Source organism: Mustelus asterias, chromosome 9, assembly GCF_964213995.1.
Source record: "Mustelus asterias chromosome 9, sMusAst1.hap1.1, whole genome shotgun sequence".
Classification (NCBI taxonomy): Eukaryota; Metazoa; Chordata; class Chondrichthyes; order Carcharhiniformes; family Triakidae; genus Mustelus; species Mustelus asterias.
This window is the reverse complement of record NC_135809.1, coordinates 17,899,728-17,918,559: the sequence shown is the minus strand read 5'-3', so window position 1 is coordinate 17,918,559 and position 18,832 is coordinate 17,899,728. Positions and strand designations below refer to the sequence as shown.

Below are 18,832 nucleotides of genomic sequence, written 5' to 3'. Positions count from 1 at the left end.
AGTTGAACAATTTCACAATTCAAAGACCTGCCGAGGTAAAATATGTCCTGATACACTGAACTTGGTGTTGGGCAGAATTGTAGGATGGTGTTGGACCTTCCAACTCAGTTCTCTGGAAATTCATCCCAGTCGTATTAGAAGATTTTATCCTCTCTAGCCTTTGCCCCACACACACCCTTACCTCCAGTGTTGCTTAGCAACTGAGGAACTTTTAAGGTAGGAATGTAGGAAATATATTGCACTTGAAGATAGTACACTGGGGAGTGAACATCTCCTAACTCTGCCAGGAGAAGCTAGATAGGACAAGGGAGCTGCCAAGAGGCAGGCTTCCCAAAGAACCAGAAACAGTCGAGATAACCAGGGAATTGTGTCAGAAAGAGTGTTTTAAGACTGAAGTTAAGAGAACAGAGATCAAGATATTGATCAAAGGAGAATTCAAAATAAGAAGCAGACAAAGAGTTGTGAGTGAAAGAGACAGCTGCAGTCACCAGAATTAAAGTGGGAAAACAGACTTCAGAGGCATATGAAAGATTTGACGCCACTTTCATATAATTTAATGTGTTGATGTGCGCGATCTTCTTGAAGATCCTCTCCACTTTGAGCCAGCAGTTTGCGGTGTCGATGATAGCCATGATGTGGAGATGCCAGTGTTGGTATGTCGATATGCACAATCTTCTTGGAGATCCTCTCCACTTTGAGCAGACGGTTTGCGGTGTCAGTGATAGCCATGAACCACCACCGGCATCATAGAATTCAATGGAGAGTTAAAGAAATTATGAACATTTTTACAGCAGTTAAGACAACTAAATCCAAAAGGGGGGGGGGGTTGAAAATTCTGGATACTGGATTCATTGTCAAAAGTGGAGCAGAAGCTTTGCTTGAAAGAGTAATTTGGGAAACCTGAACTGGATTTCAGAATAAAACCACTGATGGAAAGCAATGCTGTGAAAGACGATTTCAATCATCTGGGGGGATTCTGAGGAGAAATCCACAGACATTCATTTGGGTTCAGAGCGGGATGTGTGTTTTGACACAGCCCGTCTGTGAATTTAAATGTACTTTGTGTTACTGAGACCATTGTAGATTCAGATATACTTTGTAATGTGTTAATCTTAAAACCTGTGTGTTTTTGCTAAAATAAGGGGGGAGCAAAGGAGTATTGTGTCATCCTCCAATGTTTTGTGTTTAATAGATGTTTTGTTTTTGTTGCTAGAACTAATTGGCAGCCCTGTGAGTCTGTTCCTTGATGTGGAGATGCCGGCGTTGGACTGGGGTAAACACAGTAAAAAGTTTAACAACACCAGGTTAAAGTCCAACAGGTTTATTTGGTAGCAAAAGCCACAAAAAAGTGGCTTTTGCTACCAAATAAACCTGTTGGACTTTAACTTGGTGTTGTTAAACTTCTTACTTAGTCTGTTCCTTCACATAAAGTAAAAGTTACAGTCTTTTGAGCCATGTTCCATTCTGGATCTTCCCAATCCAGTTATATCAACTAGGATCATAACAGTAGTGAAAGGTCTTGGGGGTTGCAGCAATGAGAATGTGTGTCCTGGGATTGAAAAGCATGGGATCCTTTTAGATTCGGCAGGTCTGAAATTATAATCCGTGTGACTGACTGTGACCAAAAACCGAGCGACTCGGTGGCTGAACAACATTCACCTGTAAAATCATCTACTGGACATTTTAGCAAAGCCCATATTCCAAAGTAATAGAAAAGTATCCAACACATCTACTTGTTAGACATATAAACATTTTAATAACATGTAACCATTGATAACATCATAGCATCGGGATTTATTTTAATATTTTATGGAGGAAATTACAGGACACAGATCATCAATATTAATATCAACTCCAATGATTGCTCAGTGAAAGAGAAAGCATGACTCATCCCACTGACAACTGATGGATTAAAATTCTATCTGTCTGCTTTGTACAAGAGAAATACTGTGTAAGTGATGCAAAAATGACTTAGGAGAAATATAACCCTTTTCAATCACTATACTACTAGTCTGCCCGATTCAGTGGGTGAGCAAATGTATAATAGTTTTCTATTCATATTAACCCCCTTATCTGAATATGTGCATAAACGTGATAGTCACATTTGATTAATATCAGAGTGCAAATTTTTGGAGAAGTTAAGCACCAAGTCCACTTCTTTCATTAACATGTGGACAGCAAGAGCAACGAGAGAAAATCCTCTTCTATGTAGCAAATGGTTAGGACCCGTGTGTGGAGGTGGAGGCAGATTAACTGTAGCCTTCAAGAGAGAATTGGATAGTTATTTGACGAGGAAAGAAATTGTAGTATTGCAGGGAACGGGTGGGAGAATGGGATTAGGTGAGTTGCTCTTGCAGAGAGCCAGCACAGAAGCAACAGGACAAGCAGCCTCCTGCTGTAACCATTCTGTAATTCTTCACTGGCAATTCGACAGGAATTAAAGGAAAAATGCAACATCCAGTCTACAGTCATAACTTATCGTGATTTCAGGTGGCTTATTGTCCATTATTCCTAAACTACCTTCATTCCTTCTCATCCAATTGTCAAAGTTGCACTGATTTTGAAAATAACATATTTCAGATCCCAGAGAGTGGAACAGTGTTTTGCCAGACATGATGCATTTTGTTCTTTGCAACCATTCCAAGGAATAACTTTGGGGCATTTACAAACTCCTTTCACAGGATCTGGCACTGTGCCCTTAGAAATATTTTACTATCACATAGTCTTCCACCAGCACCATATTCATGGCTATGCAATTTTCTTGGGGATCATTCCAATAGTTGAAATGCTTTGTACAAGAGAATGGGTGGTACAGTGATTAGCACTGCTGCCTCATAATTCCAGGGACCCAGGTTCAATTCCAGCCTCAATTGACTGTGTGGAGTTTGCACATTCTCCCTGTGCCAGCATGTGTTTCCTCCGGGTGCTCCGGTTTCCTCCCACAGTCCAAAGATGTGTGGGTTAGGTTGATGTGTCATGCTGAATTACCCCTTAGTGACAGGGAGGTTAGCAGAGTAAATATGTGGGATTACGGGGATAGGGCCTGGGTGAGATTGTTATCAGTGCAGGCTCGCTGGGTTGAATGGCCTCTTTTTGCAGGGTAGGGATTCAAGTTATAATAGAATTTATTAATGAATTACATCTTCCCCCAAATAATGTTGTCACTCCTGCAATGATCAGAAAGAATGTTTCCAATGGTGGGGGAGTCCAGAACTAGTCATAGTTTGAAGATAAGAAATTGAAAGAAATTTGAAGGAGAAATTTCTTCACCCAGAGAGTGGCGAATGTGTGTAATTCACTACCAGAGAAAGTAATTGAGGCCAAAATGTTGAGATTTCACAGAGGAAATAGATAGAACTCTTGAGGCTAAAGGGTTAAAGGGATTACGGGGGGCGGGAAGGGGGGGGGGGGGTCAGAATATTGAATTTGCTGATCAGCCATGAGGTGGCGGAACAGGCTAGAAAGACTGAATGACCTACTCCTGCTCCTATTTTTCTAAGTATCTATGTGAATGTGCCACTGTGGGAGCAACAGCAGCAAGGAAAGCTGCAATATTCCAACGAGTGCAGCACATTCACAAAATATGAGCCCTTGTAACAGCTTCCTGCTTTCTCTGGTACATTCAGAGGAATAGGGCGGAATTCTTCCATTATCACAAGTGCCCACACTGGCAGGAAAACAGGAGCGCTTCCCACTGGCATTGACAGCACGTCAGGTGGGATTCATCCACCTGAAAGCTATTAACTCGCTCATCTCAGGGAACCTGCTGGTCAACTCCGCTGTCCAGAGATCAGGGCACCATTTTACACTTCCTCTTTTGCAAACCACTTAAAGTAAAAGCTCATTTATTAGTCACAAGTCGGCTTACATTAACGCTACAATGAAGTTACTGTGAAAATCCCCTAGTTGCCACACTCAGTGCCTGTTTGGGTACACGGAGAAAGAATTTAGCATGGCCAAAGCACCTAACCAGCATGTTTTTCGGACTGTGGGAGGAAACGGAGCACCCGGAGGAAACCCACGCAGACACGGGGAGAATGTGCAAACTCCACACAGTCACCCGAGGCCGGAATTAAACGCGGCCTTACTCCTTTTGAAGAAACCACAGCTGTCAATCAGGTTTAGAATCTTTGTAAACATTGCAGTTTGGATCAATGGAGATATCCGAGATGCATTCAAGCAGGGAAATGAAAATAAACAGCTGACTGGAGCACGAGTAGAAATCCATTAAGCTGTCAATGGAGGCCTCTTTCAAAGCACTATTGGGGGGGGGGGGGGCGCGAGGGGGGGAAGCTTGAGTTAGGTCATCTCATGCCTGCGTGGTATATGTGTGTGTGGGGAGCGACTTATGATTTTATTGATGGGGAGGGTGCCCCTCTTTTCTGAGGGGTTGGTGGTGCTCCTCTAGATCTTGGCAGTCCAACACACCATGCCCCCGCTTTGGGGGGGGGGGGGGGGCAGGGTGCATGGCAGGGGGGAGTTGGCGAACGTGCCATCAGTTTGCATAATTATCAGGTTACTGCCCACTATGGACAGGAACCCATTGGGGCCAGCAGCTCAGATGAATCCTCATTGCCTTGACACCCGTCGGGAATCTTGTTGGCTATCGCCCCCATTCTGCGGGGCATCAGGATTCCTGCCTGCCGTCTCGCGAGGCGGAGAATCCCGCCCTTAGAATCTCAAAATAATAGGAAATGGGAGATTAAAAGAAATGTCCACCATGGCCATTCTTTCACAGCATACTTAATCTCTCGATTAAAAACCCGCAACATCCACTGCTATGAAAGACAAGGGCAGCAGATGTATGGGAACACCACCACCGACGTGGTTCCCTCCAAGTCACTCACCATCCTGACTTGGAACTACGTCTCTGTTCCTTCACTGGCACTGAGTCATAATCCTCCAACCTCTCCCAAACAGCACAGCAATGTACCTACACCTCATGAACTGCAGCAATTCAAGGCAGCAGCCCACCAACATCTTCCCAAAGGCAATGAAAATAGCTAGCCTGTAACCCTCATGTCCCATGAAAGAATAAAAAGGGAAAAGTTTCTGCAAGACGCCCTCCCCCCCCCCAGATTAATTCCAGTACCTATGTCACCTTGCACCTAGCAAAAGATATATTTTTACCAGTGCTTGGCCCGATCATACTCTTACTTTCTAACGTTGCTCAAGTTTATTTTGCCTATGGATAGGAGTTGCGGGGAATCTGGCACAGATGGTGCTTTGTTACAATTGAAACAAAAAGGGCGGCACGGTAGCACAGTGGTTAGCACTGCTGCTTCACAGCTCCAGGGTCCCGGGTTCGATTCCCGGCTCGGGTCACTGTCTGTGTGGAGTTTGCACATTCTCCTCGTGTCTGCGTGGGTTTCCTCCGGGTGCTCCGGTTTCCTCCCACAGTCCAAAGATGTGCGGGTTAGGTTGATTGGCCAGGTTAAAAATTGTCCCTTAGAGTCCTGGGATGCGTAGGTTAGAGGGATTAGCGGGTAAAATATGTGGGGGTAGGGCCTGGGTGGGATTGTGGTCGGTGCAGACTCGATGGGCCGAATGGCCTCCTCCTGCACTGTAGGGTTTCTATGGTTACAATCATTCTGGTTAACTTTTTCCTCACTTGACATTTGACAGTGACAAAAAAAAACTCGTCAGTTTTCAGTGGCAATAACTAATAAGAAGGAAACGATAAGTTGCCTTGCCTTGAATTAGACAAACAAGATGTGAAACTTGTCAGCACAGTTCTATGTAAATACATTTTTACCCCACAAATGATACGATGCACTCTCTTGAAAGCATATATTTCTTCCACTCACAGAAGAAAACAATGTACAGAGGATCATCGGATACTATTAGATAAATATCAGCAGCGGCAACCTTTTTATTGTAAAAGTGTTTTTCCCCATTATGGAATGAAGAAGCATCTCCTAAGATGTACGAGTTATCCCATTTGCAATCATAAATCAGGAAGTAAAAACAGTAATTCACTCTTCATTACCTCCAAAGTAAAAAGCTAGATTTTCAACTTAACAGCATGAGGCTATAATGGAACTCAATGATGTTCTGTGCAATGGCATATATATCCGTATATAAATGTGACTGATAATTTATTTTAGTCTACAATATTATTGATTCAACATTTCACATTGTACGAAACAATAATTTGATGAGATCAATGCAATTTTATGTACATATTGCAGAAATGGTGTGTCCACACGCAGCATGCTACAGAGATAAAATATTCCACATCAGGTTCTTATGGCGCAATTTTTAATAAAACTAATTTCCTTATGAACGGCAGAGAAAATGTGTCATAGTTACTGGAACACTGTACAATGAATCTTTGTAAACTAATAAGAAATTTGGAGAAAGGGCACATTTTACAAATAACAGAGAACAAACGCGAGGCATAAACCGAAAGATTATGTCAACCTATGCTAATTTCCGAGGCAACAGGAAATTAAAACCTTAGAGGACACCAGCACTCTTCTTTGACTCCCTGTACATGTCCGTGTAAACTGAAAAGTTCCTGCAAATTCGCAAATGCTTTCCCTTAAGTTCAAGACAAAAATAGGTTGTAAACGGTGCGTTCATTAATAGAATTAGCTCTGATAACTTCCAACGTAATAACATTGCTTATTGCAATTTTAACACTTCAGGTTACTGAGGGGGATCCATCACAAAAATGTTTAGTTTGATTGGAAGATTTACAGATCAATAATAGACACCAATTTTGCAGTACAGGAAAAAAAACATTTGGTCCGTGGTGCCTACACCTCTGACACAGCTATTCACTTAGTCCCATTCACTGCTTCTATATAGCATTTCATTTTTAAGATTTCTATTCCTTCTTCTATGTATCATGTTTTCATGTCATTTTAAAGAGATGAACATTATTTGCCTGCACCAGTACAAACACTGGCCAGATTTAATATTTTGGCTAATCAAGAGATTGCTAACAGCATTTTATAACATTTGATCCAGTGTGCAGGGTTACTGTAATTAGGTGATTGTTTATCCAACAGATCAAGCAATTCCACACAGGGAGATTACAGGGATAATATTGCTTCAAGATTGCAGGAGGGGACAAAGTCCACTTTATAGGAACTGCTATGAAACAGTTGACAGGAATGCTTCTGTGGTGCCTGTGAGCTTATATACCAGTGTACGCAATGTGTGGCCTCCACCTGGGAAATATGGTGTTGCGTCTACTCATTTTGGATGCATGTATAATAGATCACTTTGCACAACACCATAATATAGTCTCAAAGTGAAAGTGGCAGGCTAACATGAATAAGAACACACTGCCACCAGTGCTCCTCAAATGTATGGGCCAAGTACACCAACTGAAGAATATCCCTGGATAAAGTGGAATAAGCCTCTTCAACCTACCTTCTTTTATTGCCCCATCCCACGCCTGCCTCAGCTCTGTACTGTTAAATCATTGCATATAATTAAGCCAATGTACTTTGTTGCAAATGGCATGCTGAGAATATATCTTTTTTTTAAGTTAAGCTTTTAAATATTTTAAACTTAAAGGATTGTTCACATGTAGAGTTTAAATGTTTGCCAGTGTTCCAGTTTTAAAGTATTTAATGAATAATGCCAGGAAATAAAATGGCCAGAACAAAATACCAAAAATTGCAAAAACCTTTACAGAAATCCATCACAGGGAAAATGGCACCAGGAAGTAACGGGTCCCTTAAATAGCTTAAAAAGTATAGAGCTATCAGAGCTGAAGTGCCAAGTCACGTCTGGTCAATGGCACTGTGGTTAACAGTTTTCTCATTCTAAGCTTCTCGATACTAGTGAAGATTTAACATCCTCCAGGAACTTGGTGAACTAAGTCAAGCTGAGCTGAAAACCGAGGGTCCCTCTACACTAAAGCCACCAGCTGAAGTTTTTCAAAAGTGTGTATTTCATTCAAAAGTTTCTTTGTTACAATTCTATTAACGGGTAGCATACAAACTTCAGTGTAATCCTAAGCCTTCCTTCCACGTACATGGACGCAAGTGCTTTTGTAAAGTAAAATGATCTTGAGTTTCCCATAATAAAAAGAAAACAGTGCAAATAGGGATTTTCGTTCCACAAACCACGTGTTCTAAAAATAGTTCCCTTGTGAACAAAAGTACATATTTTAGAGAGCAGAGTTATATATTACATTTACTTTTGTACACATAATTAGAATACAAAACGTCAGGCTTTATACAACTGTTAGAAATTATGCCACTGTACATTTCTTATTATAGTAAAAATCATAAGGTAAATCAAGTTATACATTTATTCAACATGCTTTATTATTAACCATACATTAAAGTATGGAGAGAAAATGTGACTGCTTAAAAATTAAGCTTTTTACAAATATTCTCAGCTGATTAAAAGACTATATAAATTTTTGATTTGCATTTTGAGGAGGGTATTAGTTTACTAAGCATTGCACTAATTGCAAATTAAATACCTTTTTTGGCAGTTCTGACAAATCTCTGGCAGATAAGGAATCTCACTGGGGCCCTGCAAAGAACTCCCCTGCTGTCAGCTAACTTCAGGTCTTGTAAACTAACTTCAGAATGGTAAACCAAATCATTTCCCAGCCTCATATTTAACGTAATAATACAGCGAACAGTCTTTCGTTAACACTGCTTATAACAATGCATCACTGCAGCAAAACTTGTAAGTACTTTCTTTCTCTTGAACATTGTAGGTTATGGTATGAATTTGCTGAAGTCTCGTCTGTAGTATTCACAGCTCATTTGAGAAATAGTTGCGATAACTTTGTTAGAACTATCAGTATAGCTAATCCAAAATCTATAGGGTATCTCAATGCATCAGTTCTTTTGTTAGGACTGGTAAAAAGCTGGTAAAAGTTTTTCAAGAATTAAACGATGACTGAATGTTATCTATAATTCACCACTCACTACATTTCTTTCCCTAAATCTTGATTCCCCACAAAAAATGGTCAAGCATGAGCTATCACAGAGGATGCCCTACTTTGGGTAGGTAGATTGGACAAGTCAGTTATGCGATTTAATTAAATCTTGTACGTTTGATTTAAAAGCTACAAAAAACATTATTTCTTTGATTTCAGGAGGCATCACAAGAGGAAAAAACCCTTTTTAAAGTAAAATCATAGGTACTAATTGGACAAGCTTTCATGACTTAACAAAATATTTGTTTTCATATTAATACAAAACAAAATCTCATTACTATCCAACATCCATGTAAATGACATGAGGCAATCAGAAAAATGCAATTCCATACGAAGGCCCTTGTGGTTTTAAGTAATTAGAAAAATGCAAAGTTTCTCTGCATTCACTTTTTAAACATGTGAAACTGCAACAGAATCATTTGCTGCCCTAAACCCGCCCCATCTGGTCTTGAACACATCCAAACCATCTGATCATTCCAAATACTGATGAGTCATCTATGAGGTCTTTTGCAAAAAGTAAACAAATTGTGGCATCTCTTGTCTTGGGTTACAAAATTCCAGCTTTCCGCTTCATTCTACACTTGTCACCTTGTGCCCATTTTGAGGAGTGTCTCTATGTCCGGCTAAGTCTTCATTTGTCTGTGCAAAGGAGTCTGCTCCCGTATCGGAATGGTTTGCCCTCCAGGGATTTTTGGAAACCCCCCTCTCAGATGCACCGATTTCCAAATCAGGGGTTACAAGTGTGCTGTCCTTTAGACCGAGAATCTCACCAACAGCCTGCGGCAACTCCTACACAATATAAAGAAAATTTCATTTTTTTTTAAAATCAGAAGGAAATTATAAACTGTTTCTATTTTACATAAAATAACTCTCATCAACTTGGATTTAAAATCTTGTGACCTTGGCAGTGAGGAATTACAGGAAATTAACGTATGGTACTCAAAGGTTGCTATGGGAAACTTATCATCACTGAATCAACTGTAGTTTTCCCACATTAACTGTTAAGTTCATGCAGCAACAAGGGCCTCATTAGATTATTAATCCAGAAACTCAGCTAATGTTCTGGGGTGCCGGGTTCGAATCCCGTCATGGCAGATGGTGGAATTCGAATTCAATAAAAAAAAATCTGGAATTAAGGGGCAGCACGGTAGCACAGTGGTTAGCACTGCTGTTTCACAGCTCCAGGGTCCCGGGTTCAATTCCCGGCTCGGGTCACTGTCTGTGTGGAGTTTGCACATTCTCCTCGTGTCTGCGTGGGTTTCCTCCGGGTGCTCCGGTTTCCTCCCACAGTCCAAAGATGTGCGGGTTAGGTTGATTGGCCAGGTTAAAAATTGCCCCTTAGAGTCCTGAGATGCGTAGGTTAGTGGGATTAGCGGGTAAATATGTGGGGGTAGGGCCTGGGTGGGATTGTGGTTGGTGCAGACTCGATGGGCCGAATGGCCTCCTTCTGCACTGTAGGGTTTCTATGATTTCTATGATTCTAAGGATCTACTTATAACCACGAAACCATTGTCGATTGTCAGAAAGACCCATCTGGTTCAAAAATGTCATTGAGGGAAGAAAATCTGCCACCCTTATCTGGTCTGGCTTACATGTGACACCAGCGTGAATATTATTAAAAGCTAGGGGGCGGGGCCTATCCCTGCTGAAATCAGTGTGCTGAGCGAGCCACTGCGCAATCAGCGATCTATCAGTGCTGAGATCGGCACATGCGCAGTAACCCGACACTGATGGCTTCCTGACTGCTGGCCAGCTCGATGGCTGGGGGTCCAGGCTGTCAGTGCCAGGGTACCAATGCCCAGGCAGCACCCCTCCCTGGCGCCCGACCCTCTGGGGGGCACCGAATGCTCCCCTTCACTCCAGCAGGGTCAGGCCGTTAGTTCCCCAAAAGGGGGGATGAGAGGCTAGAGGACCCGGAGTCCCGGGCCCGCTAATTGCATTTACATTATATTAAAATTAGATTTAAAATAATTACCCCACCTCCCCGTTGATTTCCAGCGCAAAGCAGACACCACCGGAAATCCGGCACTGGGAGGCGCTATCGTGGTGGGAACACACGCGCCACTCCTGTGCATTGTCCGCCACAGGATTTTCCCAGCCCGCTGCGCTAAAAAGTTAGTGCAGCGGCATGGGAGAATCGCTCCCGGTGTGTACTTTAATGGACAGACAGAAGCTAAACGTGTTCCTGAGTGATTCAAGAGCTTTATCATTCTTCAAGCACGTTTCATTACAGTGGTTACTGAAAATCACTGAAAATTGGAGTAAGCCATTTGGCCCTTCAAGCCTACTCTGCCATTCAATAAGATAATGTCCAATCTTCCAACTCAACGACATCCTTTGGCTCTCTCTCCATACTCCTTGATGTCTTTAGATTCTAGCAAAATTTGGTAAAGGTTAAATACTTCATAGTATACCACTCACCTTACATCTCATCATTTGGCAGTAAATTGCTTCTGCTTTACAGAGCACTTCTTCTACATCCAATTTCAAGGAAAGTTCATTGATGTGCTAAGAATAGAAAAATAAAAAGTCCTCAATGTGGATTCTGAGGAGGAAAAGTTTAATCCTGCACTATGTAAAGTTTAAAGGAAGATTATGCCAAAGGATGGGGTGGTGCAAAGATTCATGCAAAATTAACTTCCTCATCCCCTTAACCAGTTACATAAATAGGCTGAGGAAGTTGGGATTTTTACCCTGGGAGAGGATTGAGGGGAGATTTGAGGAGGTTTTCAAAATTATGAGGAGTCTGGTTTGAGGCAATTAGTAAAAGAAGCAATGGCAAAATGAGGGAAAAACATTTCATACAACGAACGGTCAGATCAGGAATGTTCTGCCTGAAGCTGAGGCAAGCTTAATCGATGCATTCAAGAGGAAATTATATGAAAATAAAGGGCTATGGAAAGAAGGCAGGAGAGTAGCACAAGGTGAACTGCTCTTTTGGAGAGCCAGCACAGACACAATGGGCTAAATGGCCTCCTTGCGTGCTGTAACCATTTTGTGATTCTGTGCTTATTATATATTGATCTGAAATATAGATAAAGCACACAGCTCTGCATCTGACCTTTTTGTATACAAGTAATTCAGTACCTTTAGAATTTCATTAAAACCGTAATGGTTTTCCATTATCTTCTGTTTTTCAGAGTCCAGTATAGCACAGCATATCAGAAGATGAAAATTCTGGCAAGGCAATCCAGTCCACATAACCTACAAAATGAAGAAGGTTTTTTTCTCCCACTGTTACTCAGAATTTAATTTCCTTCATTCCTGTAATTTTTTTATTACTACTATGATTCTGTTTCAGAAACACAGGAGAGAGATATGGATATTCTTGATAACAGTCCTGGTGTCAGCACTTTCAAGAAATAATCTTCAAATATCTTTGCAATTTTATCTTTATTGTGTTTTTTTTCCATCTGGTTGACGTAATAATTGTTCATCCATTCTTTATAGATTTAGCTCAACGTCTGGCTGACGCACATTTTGAAAAAAGAAGCAATATTCACTCAAGATTGTCAGAGAACCTAGAAATATATTCTCTCTAAACTTTTGAACTCAAAAAATACTGGTTGGGAGAGAAACAAATGATGTCAACCGAGACCAAAATTTCTACCTAGCAAACCAGGGATAAAGCTCTGGGCCCTTCTGGGAGCCACAAAGAAGTATAGACACGTTCCCAGGGACTGGGTTATGAGCAGATTAGTGCTGGCACACTTAGCTTTGCCTATGGGTGCAAGAATCTAATGCAACCCAGACTATTGAAATAAATATATGTGGATTTTCAGGTTTTTGGTGAAATTCAACGTGTGGAACTTAGAGATTATTTATAGATTATTGGTTTGTTTTTACTATATATAAATGACTTGGATCTTGAAATACAGAGTAAAATTTCAAAATTTGCTGTTGATATCAAACTTAGAGTGACAGTGTGGATGACATGAGTCGTCCACATCAGGATATAGATAGGCTAGTAGAATGGGAAGCAAGCGGCAGACTGAATTTAATACAGGGAAATGTGAGGTGATGCATTTTGGCAGAAGGGATGGGGAGAGGCAATATGGACTTCATGGCACAATTCCAAAAGTGTACAAGAACAAAGGGTCCTCGGGGTGCATTGTGCAACGATCTTTGAAGATGGAAGGACATATTGAGAGTGTGGGATCTTGAGCTTCATATATAGAGGCATTGAGTACAAAAGTAGGGAAATTAAGTTCAACTAGAATGATGAATACAGTCCTGGCCACTAGAATTTAAGAAGGAAGTGAAGATCTTTGAGAGGGTGCCGAGATTTACCAGAGTGGTTGCAGGAATGGGGTGTTCTAGTTACAGTGTTCCGATGGAAAGGCTGAAGTTGTTCTCCTTGAAGCAAAGGAGATTGAGGGGAACTTTGATAGAAATGTACAAGATAAGGTTGGCACGGAAAAACTTTCTCCGGTTGGCTGGTTGTATGAGGATGAGAGGGCACAGATTTAAGATTTTGCTCAAGAGTTGTAGGGAGAATGTGAGGAAGAATTTTTTATACGCAGCAAGTTGTAATGCCCTGGAACTCACTGTCCACGAGGATGGTGGATGCAGGGTAACTCAAAGGTATTTGAATGGGCATTTGAAGGGAATAAACTCGCAGGACTACAGGGACCAAGGAGGGGAGCGGGTCTAACTAGACTGCCCAGTCTATCATACAAATTAACCTCCCATCCATTGACTCCGTCTACACTTCCTGTTGTCTCGGAAAAGCAGCTAGTATAATCAACAACCTCTTGCACCCTGGACATTCTCTCTTCCACCTTCTTCCGTCGGGAAAAAGATACAAAAGTCTGAGGTCGCATACCAACCGACTCGAGAACAGCTTCTTCTCTGCTGCCATCAGACTTTTGAATGGACCTACCTTATATAAGTTGATCTTTTGCTGCACCCTAGCTATGACTGTAACACTATATTCTGCATCCTCTCCTTTCCTTCGCGCCTGTGTACTCTATGAACGGTATGTTTTGGCTGTATAGCGTGCAAGAAACAATACTTTTCCCAATACGTGACAATAAATCAAATTAAATCAGTTGGAAGCCATCTTGGATTAGATTAGCAATTTCCTTCTGTGCCCTAAATGACTCTATTAAAAGTAAATGAATTAATAACAAATTAACTAGCTGGGTTGAAAACTGCCACAAGAAATAAAGGAAATATTTTAGTTAGAGACAGAAAATGTCAGACTGCAATTTTGGAACAGTCGAGAGCGCTAAATACATACTTAAAGCAGTAGCTTGATCAAATTGAACAAAATATATTTACATTAGCAAATAATGAGGAAATGCCTATATACAATAGATCATGTAGGTTCAAATTTTAAAACAACACTAAAGGTCTAAAATTAATAACTCACTATCCTGGAAAATTCAGTGCAAAACATGCTTTAGATTGAACTACCCGAGCTTCATGCTGTAGCACCCAATTCTCTTTACTACACTGGAATATGCAGCAACTGAGCATCAGTAGTTAAAATGTATTTATTAGTCACACATAAGGCTTACACTAACACTGCAATGAAGTTACTTTGAAATTTCCCTAGTCGCCACACTCCGGCGCCTGTTCGGGTCAATGCACCTAACCGACCACTTGTTCAGGTCTTGAATATTGCTGAAAAGAGACATGTTGTCAAAGTTTTTTTTTATCTTGCACTGATCAGGATAAACACAAGAATGCCAAAATTCAAACAATCGTGCCAATTCACACTACACGAGAGAACAGATTGCTATGATTGGCCGGGGCGCCAACATGGCAAAAACAGTGGGAAACTATAGTCTCCCTGCACTTCCGGGTAATTCAAAGCACAAGGCTTGAACATAGTCCTTTTGTTTGCAGAGAATGTGTACAAATGTTAGGTCACTTCTAGCAGGCACAAATCAGCGACGTTACATGCTCTGAAGAAGTCATACAGACTCTAACTGTTTCTCTCTCCTCAAATACTGCCAGATCTGCTGAGTTTTCCCAGCATTTTCAGTTTTTATTATGTTGCAAGTTTGACTGATTATCTTAAAATTGGCTGTTAGAGTAGCAATTAACGCACTCGGGATTATTCAGCAAGTGTGCTGTCCAATCACCAAATCACATGCAACAGTTGATGTTTTGTTTTGAGTATTGCAAGCACGGTCTGGTTGAGTGTGCTCTGTACTCTGCTTATTCTGAACAAACAAACGCCTTTGCCCTTATAAATGCAAGGTGAAAGTTTTGGCAATATGTCTCTCTTTCCAGCAATATTCAAGGCCACTTTTCGTTTTGTTCCTTCAGATGAAAGTGGAATTATTGCAAAGTAACTCCCAAACTTTTCTTCAAAGATCAACTGCAAATCAAAAGCACATTTATCTGTACAATATGCATGAAATGATTCTAACCTCCCAAAGTCTAAGAGTATCTTGAAAGCTGAATTCCCTTTTGAACCGAATGAGAAGCCACCTGAAGCAGAAGTAGAGATATCCAGATTCTTGAGATTCTAGGAAAACAACATGGCTTGTTAAAAATCCTCTTATCCAGTTGAATAGAGCTATCTAAAATACTTCACTCTGTAGCACGGTTATCTTGTCCACGTTTTTACGCAAATACCAAAGCTTAAGATTGCTGAACTCAATGAAAACAAAAAAAACTTGCTTTGCATGAGCACTTTCAACATCCTTGGATATTGCAAACTGCTTTACAGTTCTTGAAGTATTTCCGAAATACAGGTAGAGCTCTTATGCAAGGAAATGGGGCAGCCAATGTGTGCACACCAAGGACTCAATACAATCAAAGGAAATTATCTAGCTAGTCTGTTTGGGTGGCATTGAATAAGGAAGAAATGTTGGCGAGGACATCTGGCAAACACTGTTGCTCCTCACTGAATCAGCGGCATGGCCCTTTCATCTTCACCTGAGAACGTAGTCAGGAGGTTCGAATTACATCCCATCCGAAAGACGGATGAGGAAAAAGCATTCGGTGAACAATTAGAAGACAAATGTTCTCAATTTATTTTTCAAACGGAAGTCAACCAAATTAAACTCAATAAAATATCAGGTGCGCTTTGTAGCCTTTCAAATTAAAAGTAAATAAAATTATCAGTATTTTCACGTTTTTAATTACAAGGAAGTTTTGATTTAACAGGAGAAGGCTGCATTTTTATAAGGTCCAACAGTGACTGCATTAGTGTTGTTTTTAATGTAGTTCTCTACTCAAAAGAACATGTCCAAAAACTAAAGTTAGCTCACAATAAGATGGCCAACCTCCTGTGGCTACTGTGCTTTGCTGAAGGGGGTCATAGAGTCATAGATAGAATCACAGAATTCCTGCAGTGCAGAATGAGGCCATTCGGCCTATCGAGTCATACCTACCACAATCCCATCCAGGCCCTATTCTCATAACCACATACATTTACTCTGCTAATCCCCCTGACACTAGGGTCAATTTAGCATGGCTAATCAACCTAACTTGCACATCTTTGGACTGTGGGACGAAACTGGCGCACCCGGAGGAAACCCATGCAGACACGGGGAGAATGTGCAAACTCCATACAGTGAACCGAAGCTGGAATTGAACCTGGGTCCCTGTCACTGTGAGGCAGCAGTGCTATCCACTGTGCCACCGTGCCGGGGTGGGAGGGGAGGTGTGGGTGTGGTGTTAAGGAATGTGGAAACATAGCATCCCACTCTTGCACTTTGGTCTCCAGGAGTCTCTGCACTGCTGTTTTTAATCTGCAGCCAACAACCATTAATGGGGGCCCCAATCATAAAGTTGGTTACTTCAGAGGTGAGAAATGACTTCTTAAAATTAAACATAAGAAGTAAACGAGCTACTTTAGATACACACATGAAAACACACTTACCGAGGTAATTCCAGAACCCAAGGTCTAGCAATTTAAGTAACGTACTCAGTTGGGATAATTCTGTTTTCATGCCTTGCATTTGCTCCTCAAAGTTACAATGCTGCAAGAAAAAGAAAAATGTTGCTCATACTGCGATTATATTCCAGATTACTAATGAAATGTAAAAAAAGACTAACCATTTCATAGCTTTCACTCTATTGTAATTGAAAAATTGCACCTGACTCTCAAATTAACCAATCCTAGTGGCAAACTAAATACATCAATCAACTTTGCCCATCCTTGTTGTTTAATGATCAGTTTTAGACACCTTAAAAGTTCTGAACTCCCATTTTCAATTCCAGAATCTTCCGAATTGTGGGGGATAAGCAATGAAACAAGACAAAATAAAAAGATTAAACGGAAGATGAGAAAGGCAAGACGGAAGAAAAATATACCAAACAGAGAGACCAAAACAAAGGAAGAAAATAAGAGGAAAGGATGAATACATGTAGCATTTCTAGCTTTATGACTAATCAAAGAAGATAGTACTTCTGCATTACTGTTAACATTAACACATTGCTAACACATCGCTAACACATTAGGCCTTTGGAATTTTGGGTGCATGAGGGTGGCACAGTGGTTAGCACTGCTGCCTCAGTGTCAGGGACCCAGGTTCGATTACCGGTTTGGATCACTGTCTGTGTGGAGTCTGCACGCTCTCCCCGTGTCGCCGTGGGTTTCCTCCAAGTGCTCTAGTTTCTTCCCACAGTCTAAAAGACGTGCTGGTTAGGTGCATTGGCCATGATAAATGCTCCCTCAGTGTACCCAAACAAGCGCCGGAGTGTGGTGACTAGATGATTTTCACAGTAACTTCATTGCAGTGTTAATGTAAGCCTATTTGTGACACTAACACATGAACTTAAACTTTAAAGTCCTTACAGATAGTTTGTGTTAAGGTCATAATTAAGGTCATAAGGCCTGAAAATAATTGGATACCAGGGTTCAAAATCCAAGAGGGCAGTGGGCGAATTCACCCTTGGAAGTCTCCAAAAAGTTAGAGAAGTCTGTGTGCCTTGTTTGGGAGCAGATATCCACTCCATCTGACGAAGGAGCAGGGCTCCGAAAGCTAATGGCATTTTCTACCAAATAAACCTGTTGGGACTTTAACCTGGTGTTGTTAAAACTCTTACTGTATTTACCCCAGTCCAACGCCGGCATCTCCACATCATTGAAGTAGCCAGGACAGGAGAGAGGGAACCTGTGACTGGAGGAGTTGGAGTAGTTATTTGGGCTAGTCCCACTGCTGCCATTACCAATCACTGAGAGAAGGCAGTTTCGAAGGGAAGTTAAAGAAAATGGCTTCTGATGTTAGTTTTCAGTAATCTAGATAAATTAGAGTCGGGTTTATGTTTGGGGATTTACAGTTGGGGTTAGATAAATGAGGTAAATGAGTTATTTTAGGCTTAATGTTTATTTCTTTCAACCACTAAATCCGTATAGTGTCCAGCCCTGCAATTTCAGGGCATACACTACATCCAGGGGATTGACTCTCCTGCATTTAACATGTTCTGTATAGGTGACCAAATCCCCGATGATATTCTCCAGAAAGCTGTTCAGCATATCCCGGGTCTCCTCGTAGATAGGGCCACAGATGCGCTTGACATTGTCTTGGAGGACTTTGCAACGGTGTTTCACTTCTTTCCCCTAGAAAGGGGAACTAGACACTAAAAAAAAGCAGTTCCTGTCAGAAAGGGATTCTTATAGGTATTTTCAGTTTTAAGCCTGGGTGAAAATTTTCCTGCCTTATACTCAATTCAAACCATTTGGTTCTTGTGCTGCTTTGATGGGCCACCGCCGTCTGATCACAGGTTCACATGGGCAAACAGATGTTGGACTCTGCTGCAACCCTGCCCTGGATGGGCTAACCCTCGCCTGCCATGCCACCAGGATTCCACAACATCACTTCCACTGACATCTCCTGGAATATGTCCAGCCTGAGTTGGCAACCCTAGCTTCATCTGGTTGGTCAGGCTGGGAAAATCTATTGAAGGTATTTTGGACAGCCAGCATATCTCTGTTTGCCTCTGTACAGA

The 18,832-nt window shown here is 41.3% G+C and overlaps 1 protein-coding gene across 2 annotated transcripts in view; it reads right to left on the bottom strand.

Moving 5' to 3' along the window:
- Positions 1 to 8,136: 8,136 nt before the first annotated feature.
- Positions 8,137 to 18,832, bottom strand: part of tbc1d15 (TBC1 domain family, member 15) — a 52,013-nt gene continuing 41,317 nt past the window's right edge. For both annotated transcript variants that reach the window (XM_078219780.1, XM_078219781.1), the window contains exons 13-17: positions 16,761 to 16,860; positions 15,301 to 15,398; positions 12,005 to 12,121; positions 11,339 to 11,425; positions 8,137 to 9,706 (exon numbers count right to left, since the gene is read on the bottom strand). In XM_078219780.1, coding sequence (XP_078075906.1) covers positions 9,488 to 9,706; positions 11,339 to 11,425; positions 12,005 to 12,121; positions 15,301 to 15,398; positions 16,761 to 16,860 — 621 coding nt within the window. In that variant the 3' untranslated portion in view covers positions 8,137 to 9,487. The remainder of the gene's footprint in view (positions 9,707 to 11,338; positions 11,426 to 12,004; positions 12,122 to 15,300; positions 15,399 to 16,760; positions 16,861 to 18,832) is intronic.